The 23,051-nt window shown below is 25.8% G+C and overlaps 6 protein-coding genes across 6 annotated transcripts in view, besides 22 other annotated features; 4 read left to right on the top strand and 2 right to left on the bottom strand.

Annotated features, from left to right (window-relative positions):
* The first annotated feature begins 5 nt into the window (after positions 1-5).
* Positions 6-92: a microsatellite.
* A 9-nt stretch (positions 93-101) lies between these two features.
* Positions 102-7,742, top strand: EDI_171290 (uncharacterized protein; the record flags this gene model as incomplete). Its single annotated transcript, XM_001736915.1, has 1 exon — positions 102-7,742. One exon carries the CDS (start codon positions 102-104, stop codon positions 7,740-7,742), a length of 7,641 nt encoding a protein of 2,546 aa, XP_001736967.1.
* Positions 1,835-1,876: a sequence feature (AT_rich).
* Positions 5,723-5,878: a microsatellite.
* Positions 5,796-5,887: a microsatellite.
* A 34-nt stretch (positions 7,743-7,776) lies between the features above and the next one.
* Positions 7,777-7,824: a sequence feature (AT_rich).
* Positions 7,825-7,863: 39 nt separating this feature from the next.
* Positions 7,864-9,222, top strand: EDI_171280 (uncharacterized protein; the record flags this gene model as incomplete). The annotated part of the gene is made up of 2 exons (XM_001736914.1): positions 7,864-8,116; positions 8,171-9,222. 2 exons carry the CDS (start codon positions 7,864-7,866, stop codon positions 9,220-9,222), a joined length of 1,305 nt encoding a protein of 434 aa, XP_001736966.1.
* Positions 9,223-9,254: 32 nt separating this feature from the next.
* Positions 9,255-9,353: a sequence feature (AT_rich).
* Positions 9,354-9,365: 12 nt separating this feature from the next.
* EDI_171270 (syntaxin-61, putative) lies at positions 9,366-9,802 on the bottom strand (the record flags this gene model as incomplete). Its single annotated transcript, XM_001736913.1, has 2 exons — positions 9,366-9,442; positions 9,496-9,802. 2 exons carry the CDS (start codon positions 9,800-9,802, stop codon positions 9,366-9,368), a joined length of 384 nt encoding a protein of 127 aa, XP_001736965.1.
* A 30-nt stretch (positions 9,803-9,832) lies between these two features.
* Positions 9,833-9,896: a sequence feature (AT_rich).
* Positions 9,897-10,101: 205 nt separating this feature from the next.
* Positions 10,102-10,153: a sequence feature (AT_rich).
* Positions 10,154-10,231: 78 nt separating this feature from the next.
* Positions 10,232-10,316: a sequence feature (AT_rich).
* Positions 10,317-10,338: 22 nt separating this feature from the next.
* Positions 10,339-10,382: a microsatellite.
* Positions 10,383-10,393: 11 nt separating this feature from the next.
* EDI_171260 (uncharacterized protein) lies at positions 10,394-17,776 on the top strand (the record flags this gene model as incomplete). Its single annotated transcript, XM_001736912.1, has 1 exon — positions 10,394-17,776. The coding sequence occupies one exon, from the start codon at positions 10,394-10,396 to the stop codon at positions 17,774-17,776; it is 7,383 nt and encodes a 2,460-aa protein (XP_001736964.1).
* Positions 11,560-11,587: a sequence feature (AT_rich).
* Positions 16,081-16,102: a sequence feature (AT_rich).
* Positions 17,777-18,103: 327 nt separating the features above from the next.
* Positions 18,104-18,264: a repeat region.
* Positions 18,265-19,277: 1,013 nt separating this feature from the next.
* Positions 19,278-19,305: a sequence feature (AT_rich).
* A 282-nt stretch (positions 19,306-19,587) lies between these two features.
* Positions 19,588-19,656: a sequence feature (AT_rich).
* Positions 19,657-20,260: 604 nt separating this feature from the next.
* Positions 20,261-20,290: a sequence feature (AT_rich).
* Positions 20,291-20,328: 38 nt separating this feature from the next.
* Positions 20,329-20,356: a sequence feature (AT_rich).
* Positions 20,357-20,624: 268 nt separating this feature from the next.
* Positions 20,625-20,646: a sequence feature (AT_rich).
* Positions 20,647-20,790: 144 nt separating this feature from the next.
* Positions 20,791-20,859: a sequence feature (AT_rich).
* Positions 20,860-20,888: 29 nt separating this feature from the next.
* On the top strand, positions 20,889-21,674 carry EDI_171250 (inositol polyphosphate multikinase, putative; the record flags this gene model as incomplete). Its single annotated transcript, XM_001736911.1, has 1 exon — positions 20,889-21,674. One exon carries the CDS (start codon positions 20,889-20,891, stop codon positions 21,672-21,674), a length of 786 nt encoding a protein of 261 aa, XP_001736963.1.
* Positions 21,353-21,383: a sequence feature (AT_rich).
* Positions 21,652-21,763: a microsatellite.
* Positions 21,757-23,051, bottom strand: part of EDI_171140 (uncharacterized protein) — a gene marked incomplete at both ends in the record, with an annotated part of 2,832 nt that continues 1,537 nt past the window's right edge. The window contains one exon of the mRNA XM_001736910.1: positions 21,757-22,964. Coding sequence (XP_001736962.1) covers positions 21,757-22,964 — 1,208 coding nt within the window. The remainder of the gene's footprint in view (positions 22,965-23,051) is intronic.
* Positions 22,594-22,639: a sequence feature (AT_rich).

Genomic DNA, 23,051 nt, shown 5'->3' with positions numbered 1-23,051 from the left:
ATATAAAAATGATATATAACACAGAAAAAAAAGATATTTTAAAATTTGTAAAAAAAAATAAAACTGAAAAATAGAATAAAAAAACTTAAAATTATTGTGTGATGAAATTAGTACGGAGAAATACACAAGATAAAAGACAAGAAGAATTACCAACACAAAGTAAAAAACAACAAAAAAAAGAAGAAGAAGAGAGACTGTTAAATTTATTTGATAAGTATGATACTGAAGGAAGAGGAGAATTAGATTCATACCAAATATCTCATTACCTTGAAAAGAAACATAATTTAACTTTACCTGATTTCATTGTTAAACAATTAATCAGTGAAAAAGTAATGAGTATTACTTCAACAAAAATTCAAAGAAAAGATTTTATTGGATTTAATACTATTATCGATGCTAAGATGGAAGAATTAAATCAAAACAAAATATCAGATAATAAATATCAAGAATGCTTTGCACAATTAAGAAAGAATGATCCAAAACATTATAAAGATTTTCTTCCACACTTAGTCCCTTCAAATAGAAAACCACGTACTATTGTTGAACCTCCTATTTTTGAAAATGGATTAGTTACTGATGAAATTAAAGAAAAGAAAACGCTTGACCCTAAAAGAAAAATTACTTCTCAAGAAGCAATTGCCCAACAAATATTTTATCCACCTATGAATATTGTTCCTCCTTCTAAACTTCATTTTGTTTCAATGGACCTTGATGATCAAACAAGAAAACTTATTGATTTAATTAATAAAGGTAATGATGAAATTGCTCAAGTTAATATCTCACTTAAATCTACAGTTGCTGGTGAAAATGAAGGAACAAGAAGAAAACAATGGCCTACATTATTAAAAAACTATTCAGATGTTACATTAGAAGATACATTAGAGGTAATGTTAGGAAATGATGATGAAGCAATTACTAATGCAAAATTAAAAAGAAACTTTTATACTGTTTTAATTCATAACTTTAGATTAGAATGTCCAATAAAAGAAAAATTTCATTGTGTATTTGCTATTTACACAAAAAATAAACTTATTGAAAAAGTAACTTCAGATTTTCATTTTGACCCATCAGGAAATCATACACCAATTGCAATAGAAATTAATTCTACAGTTGCAGGAGATAAAGATAATAGTTTATGGGCAATTTTATTTGTTTATAGAAACGCTGATGCTAAACAAAATACAATGAGAGATATTTATTGTGGAGAAGAATTACCAAAAGGAAAGAAGTTAGAAGCACTAAAACAAAATATTAATATTATAAATCATCGCTCTTTAATAGGAATTGGTGCAGTTAAACTTCCTATTGAAATAAAAGAGAAAAAAGGACCAATTATTAAACCACTTACTGAATTTAAATTAAAGATTTATAGAGACGATGAATTTAAAGATGTATTAAAATTAATTAATGATATTGATTCTGGAAAAGAACCTAAAGCTACTCAAATGAGTTGGGCTTTAAAAATTGATAGACTTAGAGAAGCATTCTCCAATGGGAAAGGTGGAAGTGCACAAAGAATGGATGAATTTAATATTATTGATGCAAATGGAAATGAATTGACAGATCAAATATCAGATGCACCAAAGTTGTATTTATTAGAAGATGTTAGTTATCCATTTGTTGCATCTACAGCATTGACAGAATATTCAATGAATTATTATTTATATCCAAAGGATTTAGTATTTAAAGAAAAAAGAAAGACTTGTTTGTATTTAGAATTTGTAATGAAAACAAATGAAACAGAAGAAAATGAAAATAATTGTGTTGAATGTTTCTACGGAGATAATGTAACTGGTGGATTTTGTAAAAAAAGAGAAACAGCTGTTAAAGGTAGTAATAAAAGTATTAAATTTAATGATGAAATTAAAATTAAAATGCCTAAACAGAAAGAGGTTTTTGACAGTAATTCAAATTGGCATATACTTATTAAAGTTATGGAAATGCAACTAGATGGTAGTAAAGTAGAATGTAGATCTTATGGAGTATTAAGACCAATATTACCACAAACAACAGAAGTTACTATTGATCTTATTAAACCATCAAATGAATATCTCAGTAAACCAGGAGATTCACGAGGAACTTTAAAGATTAAAGTTGTTAATTTAGTTTCATTAGTTCCTACAATGAAAGAAATACAAGTACTTGGAGAAACAGTTGGGGCAGATAATGTTATGAATATTATTGAGAAAATTGGAAAAATATCTTTCGGTTCTCAAAACTCATTTCTTAGAATGTATTTTCCAACTGTTTTAAATTGGATGATTGGAGGTGTTGTTGGACAAAATAAATTTATGAATTTTGTTATTTTCTTCCATTCAGTCTTACAACCAAATAATGAAATTAAAGAACATTCATTATTAGAATACATTAATGATTTCTTCGATCCACAAACATTCCTTAAATTTTATTCACATTACAAATATGTTTTTTTATTAATTCTTGGAGACTTTGTAGGATTAATGAATGATAATGAAGTTCAATTTAATCCAATGGTCATTGTTAAATACTCATGGTTCTTCTTTGATCTAATTATAAGGTCATTAGTTTACTATTTGAATGATGAAATTAATAAAGGAAATCTTCCAGAGTCAATATACGGTTCGGCAGTTGGATTAAGATTTGAAAAATCAGTAATAGAACTTGTTCAAACTTATTTACGCCAATTAATGAAATTAAAAAATGGATTTGAAAGAATAAAAGCAAATTTGTTTTTAGCCAATTTTATTAGAGATTTAATGAGGTTTTGGAAATTAACATATGTTGTGGGACTCATAGATATGGTTATGGATTGGTATGCTTTTGGTGGAAAGATGGATATCATTGGAACTCAAAAATTAGAAAGAGGAAATAATGAAGAAATAGCTACTCAAGTACTTAGAGTTGATTTTCTTAATGTTCTTAGAGATTCATCTATTTTGTTTAGAGCTAATAGTGTTGAATCAAAAGAAACATTTGAAGAATTATGTTTTGCACAACAAACAATATTGAGTTTAATGATTAGAAATTATATGATGTTAATTATTAGAGGAGGGATGCTTCAAAGACTAGGGGTATTTGGGTTGTCATTATTAGTAATGAGATTTGACTGTGACAGTTCTATCCAAAGTCAAGAAAATAAAGAAAAGTTAGCTACTATGATGATGCCTATAGTTATTTATATGATTGAAGAATATGACTTCTTTAAGAAATGGCATTCTATTAACTTAGAAACTCTTGAAGATAAACATTTATTATTTACATTACAATCATTCGTATTATGTTTTATGTTTGTAATGAAGAATCTTAAAACAAGTACTCTAAGAACTTATTTAGAGAAAGAAGTACCAATTCGATGTTCTATGTTAATGACTCAAATAGAATGGGCTTTAAAAGTTATTAGTATTCCTATTCCTACTTATCTTACACCTATTGAGGCTTTTAGAGAAACAAGAAGACAAGTATTAATTAACTTTTTTGATATGCCACAAAATGCCAATGAAGTTTTCTTTACAATGGAAAGGTCAACAAAAATTGGCACTTTTCCAGTTGAACAAGTCTCTCGTTCTCAGACAATGAAACTTAACCAAAAACCATTAAGTAAAAATACACTTAGTGGAGGTGCACCAAAACGACCATCATTTATTTCTTTTGGTAAAACAATTAAAGACACTTTTGTAGGTTCATCATCATCATCTTCTTCTTCTAGCAAAAGAGGAGATTCTAAAACAATAATTGGAAATAAAAAAGATGAGCCAGACTCTTCAGCAGTTGGAGAAAGTGCTGGAGGTGGAGGAGATAAAAAGTCTATTAAAACAGATATTTTTAGAAGAGCAATATCACCAAGATTATTTGGTGAAGAAGATAAAAAAGATAGTTCAATTCCTTTATTTGGTGAAAAGAAAATACTTTCTCCACGTAAAATTATTAAAGACAAAAAACCAGAAGTTGATCAAATAACAAGAAAAATGGAACTTCAAGTTGTAATGAAAGATTGTTTATTAACAATAATGGATGTAATAGAAATAGTTTATGATATATTTATTGAAAAAGAGAAAATAAATGAAAATGAAATTAATAGTAAAATAGAAGCAATATTAAAGATTCTTATCGAAAACTCATCAATGTCAACAGACATTTGTTCATATTTAAGAGATTTTATTGTTAGGTTTAGAGTAAGTTTATTTACGCGTAGTATTGAAATTTCATTAAACATTGTCAAACAATTATTAGAATATTTTTATTCTAAAGAAAATAGAAAAAGGTTAGATGCTATTACTTTAATGTATCTTTTTACTAAATGTAATTATATTACTACATATGATGCTGCATTAAGTGAGTCTCATATATCATCTGCTCTTGTTTCTAAATCATTATCATCTACTGCACAAAACCAGTTAATTCAATTTAGTACATTCCTTAGTGGATTAGATGAAATGAAACAAATTCATGAAGAAGATAGAGAATGGGCACAAAAAGAAATGGAAACTGCAATGGAAAAGTCATATAATGAAATACATAATGATAATAATGCTGCTGTTAGAGTACAACAATTATGTATTGGATTAGATGCAGCTGCAATTGAAGAATTTATTTCATATTTATGTGAATTAATAAAACCTAAATTAAATCAAATTAAAGAATTTGAACATTTAGATTGTAGTTATATTGATTGTTATAATGAAATAAGAAAAGATGTTTCAAAAATGTATTTCCAAAATCTTAGATTTAAAGAAGAAGATTCTATTGCTATTCAACGGTTAATTAAAAGTAGATATACAGGAACTAATTTATATGAACCTCTTTATACTTCTTATCAAAAATTAGATGAAATGTTTATTGAATTTATGAATAATTATAGGCGTTGTTTAAAAGAAAGTAGAAAACAACAAGAAAAAGAAGAAAAAATTGGTGTTCAAGTTCAGAAATATGAAGAAGTTAATGAAAAAATATTTGATTGGGTTAGACAAGAATTAAAAGTTAAAAATGTTTTTGGAGATGGTATTGGAGATGTAGATTTGTTAGAGAAGAAAGAGTCATTGACAGTAAAATTAAATTCTATTACTAAAGAAGGTAATGAATTATTAAATGAAGCATGTGATATAGAAAATGAATTAAGAAAAATTACAGATAAAAAAGAAGTTGATTCACTAATTTGTGTTGAAAGTAATGATTTAAAACAATTAATTCAAGATGTTGTAGCAATGGTAGAATCACAGTTACAAGGAATTATTGATGTATTAGATGTTAGACAAAATTATCAAGAAAGAAAAGCTGAAATTGATAAAATTATAGCAGAAAATGAAAAGTTAGTTTGTCAACAACATGCTGCTATTATGAACGAATTTTGTGAAGGGCCAGTTAGTGCTGAATATTTTACAAGAAGATTTGTTGAACTTCAAATCCTTAATGAACAATCAATTGAATTATGTAGAAGAAGAGGAGAAAAGAGTGGAGAAATTATAACAGCTACAGCACCATGGGAAACATATTATAATTATTGGGAAAGAATTATTCAAATGTCACAAAATCTTGTAGTTCATTTAAAGAATTGTGTATTAAAGAAAAAGACGTTTGATGAAAATTTTAATAAAGCAAGAGAATGGTATCAAAAAGAAAATTCATTTGCAAAAAATGTATTAAAAGTACAAGAGTTTTATCTTAGTAGTAAAGCTACATTAAAATTAGAATTACCTGAAAGTCATGAATTTTTTGAAACTGTTGTTGGTGTTACTGAAGGACTTATTAAAGAAGAAAATGAAATAAAAGGACTTATAGAAACTATTAATAAAGAAACAAATGAATTAGATAAAATACTTAAAACAAAAGAAGAAAGAAAAGAAAAAAGAAGAAGAAAAAGTTCAGTTGAAATGAATAAAAGAAAAACAAAAGAAGGAAATAATACAGAAAAAGTATTTGGATTTATTGAAAGAGAAACACCATATACATATGAAATACTTGGTGAAATTAATGAAATTGGTGAAGAATTCATGAAAAAATTAGAAGGATTTGATAAAGAAATGAAAGTTAAAAAAGAGAAAGAAAAAGAACGAGAACAAGAACGTAATAATTATAAGAATAGTATTGAAGAGTTTTATAGAGATTGTAATGAATCATTAAAAGCAGTTAAAGTTGATTTTAAAACATTAAAGAATGCAAGATCAAATTATAGTAAAATTCAAGAGATTATTAAGAAAAGAATAAGTTGGATTAATAAGTATGTTAATTATGAAGGAAAAGAAATGAGTTTAAATGAAATTTGGAATAAAACAAATGAAAAAGGACTTGTTAATAAAGAAAATAAAGTAGATGAAAAGAAAGAGGAATTATTAAAGAAAGAAAAAACGAAAAAAGTTGGGACAATTAAAATTACTAAGAAAAAGAAAGAGGTATTCCAATTTCTTGATTGTAATGGAAAATTTAGAAGAGAAGCACTACTTGATGTTTCACCAATGCAACAAAGAGAATTTCATAGAGAATTTGAAAATATGATAGAAGGAATTAAAGATTTATGTAACAGATTAACTCAATTACTGGAAAGTCATGAACGTAAAACAGAGCCAGAAGAAATTCATGAAAAAGTTTATTCTCTCGCTATAGAAGCTATTGGATCACCACAACTTCATTTTACATGGATGTGTGAATTATCACATAAATTAAAAATTGCTGAATTAAATATTGAAGAAGGGTTGTGTGAAGTTGCTATTGTTTATTATTTATTTAACTCATTATATGGTGATAATGTTGTTGGAAATTATGAAGAAATGTTAACCAATATTGCACCTGACTTTTTATTATATGAACCTTCAAAAATATCTAATGGAATGGTCTCAGCATTTACAAATGATAAATTAATTCATCACGCATTAATGGCTGTTGAAGCATTTGAAGAAGGAAAACTCTTTTCACATGCAGTACAAGTATGTGAATTTTTATTAGCACATTTCCAAAATATGAATGATTTAAATCAAATAGTTAGTATTCATTCAAGAATAGAAAAATTATATGAACAAATGGGAGCTGTTGGTAAAGGAATCGAATTACATTATTATTGTGTAATTATCAGTAATTCTTCTAATGGAACAAATGACAATGAATATATTTATTGTTCTACTAAAACAAGATCAGCGTTCGAACAGTATATTCATTTAGTTAATAGAAATGTTGGGATTACTGTTTGGGAAGTTTATCCAATTGTTAATAATCAGGTTATAAGACAACAACAAGCTATACTTATTCCAACAGATAAATTTATGTTAGAAAATGATCAAATTAAAACAAGTATTGAAGATTCTATTTCTATTCATGTAGAATATCAAACTGAAAGAAAATTACCATCACTATTATCTCGTTCTCACGTTATTAGTAAATTTACTAATGTGTTATCTCCTTGTGAAAAAACTGTTGGTGATATGTTTAAATTATATGAAGCATTAGAATCTGTATTTGACTCTGGTTTTAGAGAAGATATTATTCCTATTTTAAGATACATACTTGCACCAACTCCTTATAGTGGATTATTAACTACAACTCAAGTATTCTTAGATAAAACTCTTATAAATCAAGATAAAGCATTAATAAAAGAATTATTTGATATTGTTTGTAAACTATCAAATCTTTGTAAAATGGTATTGGATGAATTCGAAGATAACACATCTAAAGAAATCGCTATTGCAAGAAAAGACTATTTTAATTTTGCAATGTTCATTAAATCTATCGAAGAGACTGTATTGAATTTCATTGAAACACCAAATGAAGAAAACTAATTCATTTCCTTTCATTTATTTTGTTTTATATCACATAAATATTATTTTTATTATAAAAAATAATAAAATTTATTATTTAATTCAACTAAAAAAGAAAAGAACTTAAAAGATGAAATTAAGAATGCTCTTATGGATCTTCTTCAGTACTTGTTTTGGTTATTATCAAAGTGATACAATTACAATTAAAACAACAAGAAATTATTTGTTTTCATTTTCTATAGGAAAAGAAGGTAAATTTGATATCACAACTATGACACCTGAATTTAATGATAGAATAACACTTGCTGTATGTCCACGAGGAAGAGACTACACAGCACCACCAATAGCAAGTGATAAAGAAAAGTGTGAAGGATTAGAAAAAATTTGTGAAACGTGTTTGTCATTAATAAAGAAGAAATGATAAAAGAGAAAGGAAGAATAACAATTAGATGTATTTAATGATTCATCTTATCATTATTTAAATGCAAGTGTATACGATTTTGCTCTTTTAGCATGTAGTGCAACATTTCCATTTAAATTTCAATATACAATTCATATTAAAAATGGTAAAAGTGAATTACCAATAAGTCAAATTTATTCTCCAGAATTGTATTTAGTATTAATGGGAGTATATTCATTTATAATGATAAGTTATATAGTTTATTGTGTTTTTAATAAAAGACATGTAAAACAAATTCATCGTATAATTTTAGTTATGCAAATTATTTTTGTATTACATTGTTTGTTTGAGAGTAGTTATTATCGTGATTATGCAATGTCAGGACAACCATCTCGCTTTTTATTTTATGTTTCAGCTTTATTACATTCAATATCAGATTATCTTCCAATTGTTTTATGTGCTATTTTAACATTAGGATATAGTACTGTTTATTCTCATTTTTTCCATCAACAAACACAGCCATTTGTTGTTATTTTTTTAGTTTATTTATTCATTTCTTTTGGTTCTCATATCTTTAAAGATATTCGTTTAATGGTTTCTTTGGTTGGGATATTTTTTATTCTTCCAATGACAGGAAGGTTTGTTGCTTTAAATAGACATTTTATTACAATGCAAATTCTTTCCGAAGAAGTACTTGTTGAGTTTATTGAAATACTTAAAAAAAAGATTCAGATTCTTCAATTTTGTTATTTTCTAGTATTTGTTCGTCTCGTTATTTGTACTTTATATGACTTTACTCAAGAAGTTTCATTTTCGAATTCTCCTTATATCTCTGTTTTTGTTTTTGAAACACTTCTTTTGATGATTTCTTTATTTATGATAGTTATTCTTCTTCCTCGAGATGGAGTCTTTACTCATATTCACTTTAATCAACTCTTAGAAGTTTATCACCAACCCCCTCAAAGACATTATCAAATAATGAAAGATGTAAAAGAAAAGATAGACAGAGAAGAGATAGTGTTCTTTACTTATGCCACTTCCCTTTCTTTATCTTCTCAAGAAACTGCTCCAATAGGAATTGGTTATGTTGTAACAAATTAACTTCATTGATGTTTTGTTTTGTTACATCTTTGTTTAAATAAAAACAAAACAATTAAATAAAAATAAACTTTTTTGTTTTATATATCAATTTCTTTTAAATATTGAATTTAAAAAAGTTTTTGTTTTATTATCCAATTCTTCAGTTATAAGATGAAAATAAGAATAATAATAATAATGAGAACAACTATTAAGACACCAATAACAAGTCCTATTTTCCAATCTAACAGTTTAAGAGATTTTTTAACTTTAAAAGACTTTATAAAATAAACAAACTACTACTCTTTTCTATGACCTGGTCAATTTTTTTTCTTGTTGAAACAATTCTTGAGTCAGTATGATCAACTTTATCAGAAACCTCATTAATGATTTGGTCTTGTTGAGAAATTTCGTCGTTAATAATTAAACTAACTTCATGGACTGTATTAATGTTCTCGCTTAACTTATCTAATTGTTCGTCTTGTTTTTTTATGATTTTTTCTTGTCTCTTCTTTTCATTGTCAATAAAAAAATCATTCTCTTCCCTCATGTAATCATTTAATTCCATTTCTTGTTGAGTAGACATTCTTGGTTGTTTTGACATTTTCTTTCCTCTTCAATTGTTTTTTTCAAGTTTTTTTATTTTTCCTTTTTAATTTATGAGAAATATATCAAAAAACAAATTAAATAAATATTAAGTCTAATTAATTGTGGTAATGATAGAATGTTTGGAAGTGTGTTTTGAAACAACAATAGTGTTGAACAAAAGCAACTTCCTTTTACTTCTTTGAACACTCTTTAAAGAAAAAACTGATAAAGTCTTACTTAAACTAAGAGTTCAATATTTGTTTTTTATTGCTATTTCAGTTTAAATAATCATCGACACGTCATAACTCTTGTTTCTAAATAATTCTAATTAAATAATTTAATTTTTTAAATAATTGAAATATAATTTCTCTTTTTAAAAGTGTTCGTTCAACTTTTATTCGTTTATTCATCAAGAATAATGACGCTGTTGTATTATTTCAAAGAGATAATAATTAATAAAAAAGAAATTCAAAGAGAAAATTATTTTATCAAAAAAAACAAATAAAATAATTTTCAAAAAAAAAAAAAATGAATAACACAATTCTATTAATGAAAAAACAGAAAAAATAAAAAAGAAAAAACATAAAAATAAAAAAGATACTTTAAAATGGACGAGTTAAAACGATATTATATTGATATTATTCGAATAAGTGATCCAGAGAATGTTAATGTAACAGAAAAGCGATTAAAAAACTATAGTGAAATTAATCAATTATTACCACTTTTTATTGATAAATTTTTTAATCAATTTAATGAAGGAACAATACTAGAACATCCATTTGCAAAATCAGTATTAAAAGGGATGGTTATATTATCGAGTGAACAGTTTTTTGAAAGTTCTCAATACAAATTCATGAGTGATGAATTTATTAACTCATATTCTCATTATTATTATATTCTTGTTAATGGAATAATTATTGATAATAAGTTGTGTAAAAATATTATTGATTTGGCACTAAACGTATTTCCTAAAATTGAATTTAATATTATTCCAAAAGAGCTTATCCAAATAAATTTTAAACAAATTGAATATGCTTCTCTTTTTCTTCCAGTATTTGAAATGATTAGTAAAGTAATGAATCCTAAAGTTCTTCAAGAGTTATATATTAGTAGGTCAATGAAAGAAGCATTAAATAAAACAATTGAAACGATGTTAGATGCAAAACTTGATGAAAATACATTAAGAGTAATTGACACGTATTTAAAATTTATTAAAACAACATGTACTTTTGACTCTAGAATACTAAATATTCATATCCAATCATTATTTTTTAATAGAGTTGTCATTATCATTACTTCCCCTATTGATTTTAAATTGTTAAATACATCAACTAACGATGCTTCTTTATTTGATACTTTACAATTATCTATTGTTACTTCATTACAAGATCTTTGTTTTTATGGAAATGGTGTTTATTGTAGTATATCTACTCCTCCTTCAATTAACAATAACAATAATGTTGGATTAATTAAAAATTATGAAATACCATCAATATTAATGAAATTACTTGTTTGTCCAAGACTAACATTATACGCACTACAGTCACTTCAGTTCATCTTATTTTGTAATTCAGAAAATTATTATATTCTTCCAACTTACTTAGAATCAATTTGTTTAATGTTAGTGTCTTTTAAAAGTGTTGAAATTGAATTAGTATTTCAAATGTTAGAAAAATTATTAAATACGTACCACCGTGATTTATCTCCTTTTGTCGACGTATTTATTCAATTTATTTCATTGTCTAATTTTCTTCATACATCTGTTATGCCTCCATTTATTTCTTTTATTATTAAATTAATTGGAAGTCATCGTTCATTATATCAATCCTCATTAAGTCCTTTATTATTTCCTTTAATTCAAGTACTATTAGATACTTCTACAACAACCGAAGATACATCTAATGTTGTTGAATGTGTTACTCGAGCTATTTGTATTTTATTATCTGGGAATAAAGAAAACATTGCATTGTTTATGAAAGAAAGTTCAATGATAGAAAGGCTTGTTCAATTATTTAATAATAAACCTCAATACCGAAATGAAATTACATCTATTATCAAAGAAGTTATTGCATTGGTCCCAACAGATCAAGCAGCACTTATTTCAACATTAATGATTGATGAAATATTAAATGATATTGATCCAATTTCTCGTCTTTCTTCTGCTATTTCTTTAATGGACCAATCACCAATTGCCAGAGAAATGTTTGGTGTTTGTAATTGTTTTGAGTTATTACGTAAATTTATTGAACGTTGGGGATATTCTCAACCTTTAAATACTCCAACTCGAAGTAAGATATTAGTTCAACGAATGAATATCATAACATCATGTGTAGATTCTTATGTCTGTACTTTACAAGAATCAACGACAAATAGAATGCGTTTAGAAAATGGGTTTCCAATTAATTTTGTTGATGAGTATTTAGAATTTAATCCATGGAAAGAAACTGAACCAATTATTATCAGTGCTCATATATTAGCTCTTATTACAGAACAACCAACAAATAAAATTAAATTGATATTTACAGGAGAAACAATTAAAGTCAATATCATCAATTCTTATCTACTTCCTTCACTATTGCGTTTCTCAAAAAACCTTAAAGAGAAACAAAGGAATTATCTTTTTAAAATTCTTACAAATGCTTTTGAAAATACAATGGAATTATTCGGTGCTTATCAATCAAATGTTTTAGAAACAATTCTATCATGCTTTTCTAATGCTTTGAATGATCCTTTATTATTTCGATTAATTGAAAAAATAGGAAGATACTCTATCAAACCCAAAAGTTGTAAAAAACTTATTAAATCTTTAAAAGGAGAATGCCTTAATAGTAATTTATTATCAATGCTTAGTTCTTTAGCGAGTGGAGATGCAGTAGGTGGATTAACTTTTGACACTTCTGATAAAGTATCGTACATAAAAAATTATATATGGTTAGATAATATTCCATTGTCAATTATGGGATGGTTTAGACTCTGTGGTGGGATATACAATATAGTTGAAATTATTCCAATTGGGAATTCTAGTGGAATATCTATTTCTATGAATACTGGAGTAATGGAAATTTTTAATGAAACTACAAGATTAAATTTCCTAAATATTCCATTAGGGACATGGTTTCATTTAGCCATTTGTATATATCCAAACCAACAAATTTTATGTTTTGTTAATGGAAACTTCATTAGTGAATCAAAGTCAGTTATTAATATTCTACAAGGAAGTTATACTGTTACTATTGGTCATAGTGGTCATTCAACTCATTCATATTGTTTCAGTATAGGAGAGTTAATGATTATTAATGGAACAAGAACAACAAGTGATATAAAAACAGTGTACCAACTAGGTCCACAGTATAAAGGAAGATATTGTGCTTCATGTTATAATGAGTCAATAAGTTTGAGAGGACCATCAAGTCTTATTAATCCCTCTATTTCTATTCAAAGAGATGATATTATTTATGTTATGAGTGATCTTATCAATGATATATCAAGAACAGATTTAGTTGTTGAAGGAAGAGTTTGTCCAACATCACCTTCTCCTTTTGTCACTTGTATTTGTAGATGTGGGGGAATAGGATTATTATTATCATTAATAGAAAAATCTTCTTCAACACCAGAGTTATGTGATTCGTTGCAAGTGTTAATGTTTTGTTTAAGAGGATCATCAGAACTTTATGCCGAAGCTCTTAAAACAAATTCATTTAATATTCTAGTTCTTATTTTACATTCAAAGAAACAATTAATATCACATGGAGTTTTACAAGTATTATTAGCATTATCAGGAATTAAAACAAGTGACTCTGATTTTTGTGTAACACACCCAGAGATATTAACTACTTTAGTTCTTGATTTCGATCTTTTAAGTTCATGCCCAAATGGAATTGAATATGTATTAAAAACATTAAAACATGTTTATGAATTTTCTCCAGTTTCTGCATCAGAGTCATTAAGAGGAGTTGGGTTAATGAGAAAATTAATGGTTCTTTTCATTGATGAAAATACAGAAAGTTCAGTAATTAATTGTGTAACTCAATTATTAATATGCATCCTTTCAGTAAATTGTAGTAAAGAAGAAGTTTCTGTTGTAACATCATTTGCCTCATACTTTCTTCAAGTTTTTGATAAATCAGATTCAGATTTTCATCGTTCTTGGTGTGCTTTTAGATGTACTCAATTATTAACATTATTAGATCAAATAGTTTCTGTAAAAGGAATTCTTCCTGGATTATCATCTAATTTTATTTATCAATTTGTTAGTGTTTCTAAACCACCAGAATCGCTCGCACCACCATTACTTCATCTTGCAGCAAATCTTTCATTTTTATCTCAATCATTTTCTGATGATTTTTATTCAGATTTAGATCAATTACTACGAGTACTTTATGTGTTTACTTCTTCAAAAGAATCAATATATGCTTTATTTGCTCTTTTATTACATACTAATCCAGTTATTTCAGAACTTTTTGAAACAGTTAATATAGTTCAACGTCCATTATGTCCTAGATATATGTTGTTATTAAATGAAATTATTAGACTGTCTTTATTAATTGAATTTGATAAACAACGTATTTCAAATTCAGAATTCATTATTTTAACATTTATTGATATATTTCATCAATACCGTTCAATAAGACAAACAATTATTCAAAGCAATGAATTGGTAAGGAGTTTATTAAATATTCTTGTTCTTAGAAATAAAAAATATATTGGTGATGTTGAATTAAATAAAGAACAACAAACACTTTGTAAAGATGTAGTTAAATGTATTGGGTATTTAATTGCTGCTGCATTAAGAGATGGAGATGGATATAAAAAAATAATATACTATTCTTCTATTATACAACCAAATGGAGATTTATTAAAAGAAATAATTATTTCATCGATCCGACAATTACATGAATTAGTTGATTCAATTCCTAAAGATAAAATTACTAAAATTTTTGTTGAATATTCTCAATTCCTATTAGATATCTCAATTTCACAACAAATGAATATAAGTCTTCATTTAGTCATTAATTGTATTTACGTCTTAATGAATATTTATGTAGACTTCAAAGAAATTCATTCAAAAGAGCAAAATAATGTTTGGGTAGAAATGGTTGATAGGATGAATCTTTTAATGTTTGATAACGTTACTGAAGATTCTTTTGTGTTTGTCGCACAACAATTTCATCTTCAAGACTTCTTTTTTAGTCAACCACACTCTGAAACATATGTCACATCATTCTTAACAATTATATTAACTCAAATAACCAATAACCAACTTAAAAAAATTAATCCAATATATTCGAGTATTCTCAAAAGAATGTCAATGAGTTATATGAATTCATTAAATAAAATACTTCCAACGAGAGATCTTAAGAAAGGGTTTAAATCATTATTACAAATGAACTCTGATAAAGTTTTCTTATGGGTAGAAAATAAAATACTTGAATTACGTTCGTTATGTCTTCAATTAAATCAAAGTATTAGAACATTTAGAAATATCCAAGAAGAAAGAAAAGAAATTATTATCAAACAGTTGGCATTATCTTTTAAAGAAATTGGAAATGAAGTTGATGATATTCATAAATCTGTTATGACCCAAGATGATAGATTAAAAGAAATTGACAATAGAAGACAAAAAGCAATAGAGTTATATATTAAAGAAAGAAAGTACCTTCACGATAAACCACTCTCAATGAAACTTCAATTAATAAGTATTTGGAATACAATGAAACTTAAATTGATAATGCCAAAAGGTATTTGGGAAGAAGATGTTGAAGGGTATATGATAGATAATACTCAAAGTTCATTTGGTATAAGAAGAAGAATTGTCAAAGATTATGGATTTAAAGAAAGATATAAAATTTTAAAAGATACAAGAGGAAAAACTCTTCAACTAAATTTAATACAAAAAGAAGAGAAAAATAATAGAAAGAGTAGTGATGATATTGTTATTATTTCTGAATTAGAATATGATGAATTTGAAGAATTGTTTAATTGTTTACAACTTTATGGATTAGAAGAAGTTCCTTGTTTTATAAATATTAATTCAAATGGAATAAAAATTATTAAAAGACTACATAAAGATAATATTAAATTCGATAACAGTTCTCATTGGATTAAAATTGATTGGAATGATATTGTTTGTATTTTAAAAAGAAGATATTTACTTCAAAATAATGCTATTGAAATATTAACGTGTTATGGAAAGTCATTATTTTTAATCTTTGAACATAAATACGATAAAGTTGTTAAAAAACTGATGAAATATAAAAGTGAATCATTTGATATTATTCGTGAAATTGAATCACCAATTAATATAATTAATAAAATTGGAAAAGTGTTTAACCAAATAGATGAGATGACTGAGTTATGGAAAAAAGGAGATTTATCAAATTTTAATTATTTAATGTATCTTAATATTAAAGCAGGAAGAAGTTTTAATGACCTTTCTCAATATCCTATTTTTCCTTGGATATTAACTGATTATACTAGTAAAACTATTGACTTAAATGATGAGCGTATTTATCGTAATTTTGCTTATCCAATAGTTGCCCAAACTGAAAACAAAAGAGAAAAACTACAAATTAAATTTCAAGAAAATGGGAGTCATTTTGGTAATCATTACAGTTCACTTGCAACAACTTTAATATTTCTATTTAGAGTTGAACCATATATGAAAATGCATATTCAGTTATTTGATGGGCATTTTGACACAGACCGACTAATAATATCAATAAGTAAATTCTTTGATAGTTTGTCTGCTACACCAATAGAACTTATTCCTGAATTCTTCTTCTTACCTCAATTTCTCATCAACTTTAACACAATAGATTTCGGTAAACGAAGAGATAATAATATTGTTAATAACGTTGAATTACCTCCTTGGTGTAATGGCAATCCTCGTCAGTTTGTTAATACAAATATGAAAGCATTAGAATCACCATATGTTAGTCAACATCTTAATGAATGGATTGATCTTATCTTTGGTTATAAACAACGAGGAAAGAATGCAGAAGAGGCATGTAATGTATATCCACAATGTTCATATGAAATTGGAGATTTATCTAAAATGAATGAGAAAGAAAAGCAAACAACACTCGATAAAATAAGAAATTTTGGACAAACTCCAATTCAATTGTTTAAAACACCTCATCCAAAGAGAGAAGTTAGTTGTACAAAGTATAGTACTGGAGTATTTGAACAAGACAAAAACTATTCATTAACAATTGTTAATAAATGTGAATTTCCAATTGGAGACATGAGGTTTGATGAGAAGAATGAAATTAAAATAACACGAAAAGGTGAAATAATTATTCCAAATGGAAATATTCAAGTTGGAAGTGGTGGAATTTTGAGAATAGAACGAAATGGAAAGATAATGAATATTGAAGAATGTCAGAATGGTGCAATTCTTATTGCTGATGAACGGAATGTACTAGTTGGGGGTAGTGATGGTAGTATTCAAATAATCGATATTAGTACAGATATACCAAAGAAACGAGGAAGGTTGTGTGGGCATGATACAGCAATTACATGTTGTATAATTGATAATAACAATAATATTATTATTACTGGAGACCAAGATGGAGTTTGTTTGATTTGGGATATTGGAATGTTAATGTGTTTACATGTAATTGAAGTGGGAGAATGTGTGATAGGATTAGATATTAACAATGAAACAGGAAATTTTATTGTATTAACGCAACACCAACTTTATTATTATGATATAAACGGTGATTTAATAAGCCAAAGTCAATGGTTTGACTATGACCAACTCACTTCTGTTGCTATTACACAAACACCATTGTGGAATGACAAAACGTTCATTGTCATTGGTGATATAAAAGGTAATATCATATTTTTGAAATTAAATGATAGTCTTGAGTTTGTTCATTATCTGACTATTCCTAGTTATCCAACACCAATTGAATCTCTGAAAATTTCAGATGATAATACCTCTATTTTAATTGGACATGTAAATGGCATTGTAATTTGTTTGAATTAAATTGTTATTGTTCTTTTCTTGTTAAATTAACTAAAACGCATGAAAAAAATCCAATTAATTTATTCAGGCAACTGCCTTGTCATCATTAGACTCTTTTTCCATCTGGAATACTACTATTCTTTGTGGAACAAACTTCTGGTCCATACGACCTGTCAAAGCATAGTGAATTTCTTGTCCATTGATTCTATAGTCAAATGATGCTTGTTTGCATTGGCACTGTTTTTGAGAATCATTTTTATAAATAACAATGTCAGGACCATAACCCACTTTAAATAACATATTGTTTCCTTGTGGCTTGAGAAGAAAGGCGTTTCTTCCTTCTTCTTTTTTAATATCAAATTTGACCATTCCATCAAACCTGTGGTTAGATGTTAATGAAAACACAAACGCGTTTTGATCTTCAACTATTTCATCAAAGTTTTTGATAAATGAATGCAAAAATATTCCAAATTTATTGTGTTGATCGTCTTCAATAATAATGACAATATTGGAACGTTCAATAATTTTTCCTACAAACTCAGATGACTTAGTATCCCATTTGTCTGAAACAGAGTCAAAAAGTAGTTTTCCTTTCTTTAATCCAGTCCATTTCTCTAATTGACTGTCTTCTTTTGAAACAAACGCTTTAATAGGTTTGTCTTGACAAGAGGCATGTTGTCCCCTTTCTTCTCTAAGTCTTAATTCAAAGTATTGAAGTAATTGGCTATCATTAAATTCCTTTATTTTCTCATCACCTTTTAGTTTATTACGAACACTCTGAAGATTAAGTTTAATGTTCGTATCATTGGTATCCACTCTCCTTGTAAGGTCTTCTATTTTCTCATCAGAGTATTTATAGATCTCAAATAATTCATTTATTTTATTGTCAACATTATTTTCTTCAACTAAATCACTAAATTCTTCAGTAAATTTATCTATCTCTTGTTTTGTTAAATTGCTTATATTAACTTTTTTAGTAACCCCTTCTGTTTTTATTGACTCTATTGATTCTTGTATTTCTTTTAATTTAATTTCTACCTGTTCTTTAAATTCATTAAATTCACTTCTAGTTACGGTGTCTGGTCTTTCACTGTTTTGGAATTCGGATTCAAAGTCACCTGTTCCTTGGTTTGTTGGCTCTATAGTTTTATCATGAAGCTCTTGCATAATTAAATGAACTTATAAATACTTTTTATACAAGAAACTCTTGAAATAATACTATTTTTAGTTCCACTAAATGTAAAATAAGCCGAGTTTACCTTTTTTCAATAGAAAAGAAATACTCTTATGAAATAAACGTAGCAAAGAAAAAAATGGAAAAGAAAAGTGTTTTTAAAAGTTCAACAAATACAATATTATAAACTTTTTTCTATTTTTATTCAAAAAAGGATAATTTTTTTCTTTTTTATTAGTGTTACCTTATTTTAAAGTTATTTGAGGGTTTAACATCCAATAAATAAACACTCGAATAGTATTCTTTTCCATAGAAGAGGAATTTTCTTTTTCAAATGAGTAGAAGTTGTTTTAATATAAATATATAAACAAATAAACAACACAACCAAAAGAAGTTCCATTTTTTAACGGTCAACCATAATACTTTATCTATACTATAGGTAAGACACCGCTCTAATCAACAAGTGATAAACTTAAAAGAACTCTTATTCTATAAGACTCGTTAGAAACAGTTTCAATTAAATAAAAATAAAGCCAATAAAGTGTTCATATTACAGCCCTCATAACGCTAGTGTCTCAAGTACTTATCAAATCTATAAGTTAGTATTAACAAACATTAAAACAAATTACAAACTTAAAATAAAATCAATTCGATTGCGTTAATAATAATTTTTTTTAATTAGTTAATCTAAAAAGAGTATTAAGGAAAATATTATTAAAATAAATTACATTATCATCACTTTTTTTTGTAAGAGTCTTAATAAATTAGAACAACTCTCATCAAAATGATAAATAAAATACATTATTTTAACTTTTAAGAAAGGAAATAATTATAGCTATAGTTAGTTATTAAAATTATGACCTAATCGGTACAGTAAATCAGCTAAGAAAAGGTTGTGTGAATACATTTCATGTAACTAAAACAAGCATACACAAAGTATTAGAACAGTAAAATTAGGTTTTTAATAACATAAATTCCTAAAGAATAAGACATAAAGAAGTAGTAGGAATATCATTTCATAATCGTATTTTATAACTTTAAGTTTCTTAAATGAAAATAAATAGAGTTTATAGATTTTATTATTTGGTATAAATTTAAGTGTTACCTAAGAAATATTTAATCTAAAACATAGCTTAATAAATGAAATTTATTTCTTTTAGTTATTGTATTTGATTAATATTTATGTACTTATCATTTAGTAATATTAATCAAACTTAAAAACTTATAGTCAAGGATAAATTTTAATTGTTATGAGTTAGTACTTTATTTTAAAAAGAAGGTTGTTTTAATAAATAATGTAAATAATTAACAACACTCATAAATAGTTATGGAAATAAAAGATAAAAAAAATTTTAAAATAAGTTTGAACTCAGTTATTAATTTTCTGTTTTGTTGTATCATTTAATTCTATTATAATAATTAAAATTGTAAACATCCAGATATTTATTATAACAAAATGAAATGAATAACGAGGCAAACAAGTATTTATTAATAATGTATTTACTCATATAGTAATGGTTATATAGTAATTAATATTAGAACTAATTTTATGATTCAAATATTTATGGTATTGTAAGCCAATGAGACAACAAGACTTGTTTATTTTTATACTAATTTTAATACTACATAAAATTTCCTGTCTTATGATGATTTTTGTTTGTTTATTTTTTTGTAACAATTCTTAAAACCCATTTCTTTTTATATAAAATTAAAAAATCAGATAGGAGTATTGATGGAGTATAACAAACTGTGAAAAGAATCAAAGAAGTAAGGAAGACAAGAAGAATGACATAAGTAAGACAAGTATTATAATTTTTATGAAAAAAATAAGAGAAATAAAAAGCAACCCTAAAATTTTTCCAAAATATGATTATTGAATTATAAAAATAGTATTATTATTATAATTAATAATATTCAAAAAAAATAAAAAGATGAACAAAAAAAATAAAAAGTGAAAGGATGAATTCAAAGAAGTCTCAATGGGTTCAAGCTGGAGGTCATGGAGGACCACAACAACTTCACCCAGACGGAAAATATCTTTTAAAGCCATGTCTGTCTCATAGAGAACGAGATTTTTATTTACATATTAAAGATGATAAAGAATGGACCGAAACAGGAATTGTACCAAAGTTTTATGGAGTTGAATTACATGAATTTGGATTTGGAGAACTTGAGTTTATTAGAATGGAAAATTTAATGTATCAATATAAAAGACCATTTGTACTTGATTTAAAAATTGGAACACAAACATGGGACCCAGAAACAGCATCAAGTAAAATGAAAAAAAGATTAATGGTAGATTCAACATCTTCAACAACATCACTTGGTGTTAGATTTAGTGGAATGGAAAGAAATATAGGAGAAGAAAAACCGATATTATATTCAAGATATTTATGTACACATGAAGTAAATACAAGAGACTCATTAAAAGAATATATTAAATTATTTTTTAATGATGGAAAGAAATATAGAAAAGAACTTGTTCCATATTTTATTTTACAACTTAATAAAATGATTGAAGTAATGAAAAAAAGAGAATATAAAATGTTTAGTAGTTCTGTATTATTTGTTTATGATAGTGCAGCATCATTAGAAGAAAAAAAATATAATTGTAAAATGATTGACTTTGCTCATAATTGGATTCTAAGTGAAGAAGAATGTACTGTTGAAGATGGTTTTCTCTTTGGTTTAAATACTCTAAAATCAATTTTAGAAGATATTGAAATTGAATTTAAGTCTATTTAAATTCAATTAAAAGTTAATTTAAATTCTTTTTTAAGAATTTAAAAATAAATTATAATTTAATTAAATAATAATTCAATAATATTCAATTATTATATTGTAAAAATGTATTATATTGTAATCCTGTTGAAAGTAATTTAAATACATCATTAATTGATGTATTTCTTAAACAGACTCTTTTTTGTTGTTCTTCATTTAATAATCTAAATTGCTTTAACATATCTCCATCTAAAAATACATGTTTTCTTGTTCCAAATCCCATTCCATATCCTTTTTCAAATCTATATTCTTCTGCATTTGTTCCTGCAAAATGCCATGGTTCTCTATTCATTTTTATATTAATTTGTCTTAACACTTGATATATTTTTTCTTCAACAACTGAAATATAACCAACACTTCCTTCAACAGTTACATACATATAAATATATCCTTTTCCATTCCATAATCTTGTAAACTTTAATAAATTCATTCCAAGATTAAATGTAGCATCAATTTCAAATATTGATAATTGTTCTGTTGCAGCTGAACTATAATTTAATAAACTTAAATTTTGTTCAGAATCAAATTCAAGTACTGAGAAATAATCTTTTGTTATTATAAAAGTTGAATCAATGCAATGAATATTTCTTGCATCTTTACCTAAAGGTATAACAGTATAATCATATGGTTTAAATAGTAATAATACTACTGATCTATAAAAATCACTTAATAATATTAAATAACATTCTTTTTCATTTCCTTTTTCCATTACTTTTAATGGAAGATATTCAATTGAATTAATTAATATAGAAATATCACTAAAACATTTCTTTATCCATCTTGTTTCATCTACTCGTTCAATTAATTCTAATTCATTTCCTGATGCTACTGCAAGAAATCCACCAATTTCATTAACTGCATGAACTGATTTTTTGCCATCTCCAATTTTATTAATTAATTGAATTTGATTTTCTATATTAAAAATATATGTTTTTCCTTTAACAGGATTATCTTCTGTTGTTTGTTTATTAACTCCAACAACTAAATAATTTTTAAGTTGTTTTCCAACTTTAAATTTTAATAATTTTGCTGTACAAATAAATTGACCTTTTTTAAATTCATAATAATCATTTGTTGTTAAATTTATTATTCTGTAACGTTCTAATAATACATCTGAATTTAATGGTTGTGCTTCTAATACTGGTGGTTCTTCTTGTTGATTATTACTTGAATGAGGTAATTGAGGTGGGCAATCAGGTGTATCTAATACAGTAGTAAATGATACTGTAACAAACAATTTATTTTTATATGATACTAAATGATGTGGTGTTCCTTGAATATCAATTCTAGTAAATGGAAGTGGATATTTATCAATAATTTGTTTATTTAATTTAACAATTA

This window comes from Entamoeba dispar, genomic scaffold, assembly GCF_000209125.1.
Source record: "Entamoeba dispar SAW760 scf_1105229460157 genomic scaffold, whole genome shotgun sequence".
In the NCBI taxonomy this organism is placed as follows: Eukaryota; Evosea; order Mastigamoebida; family Endamoebidae; genus Entamoeba; species Entamoeba dispar.
The sequence above is the reverse complement of the archived record's forward strand: the minus strand, read 5'-3'. Positions and strand labels throughout refer to the sequence as shown.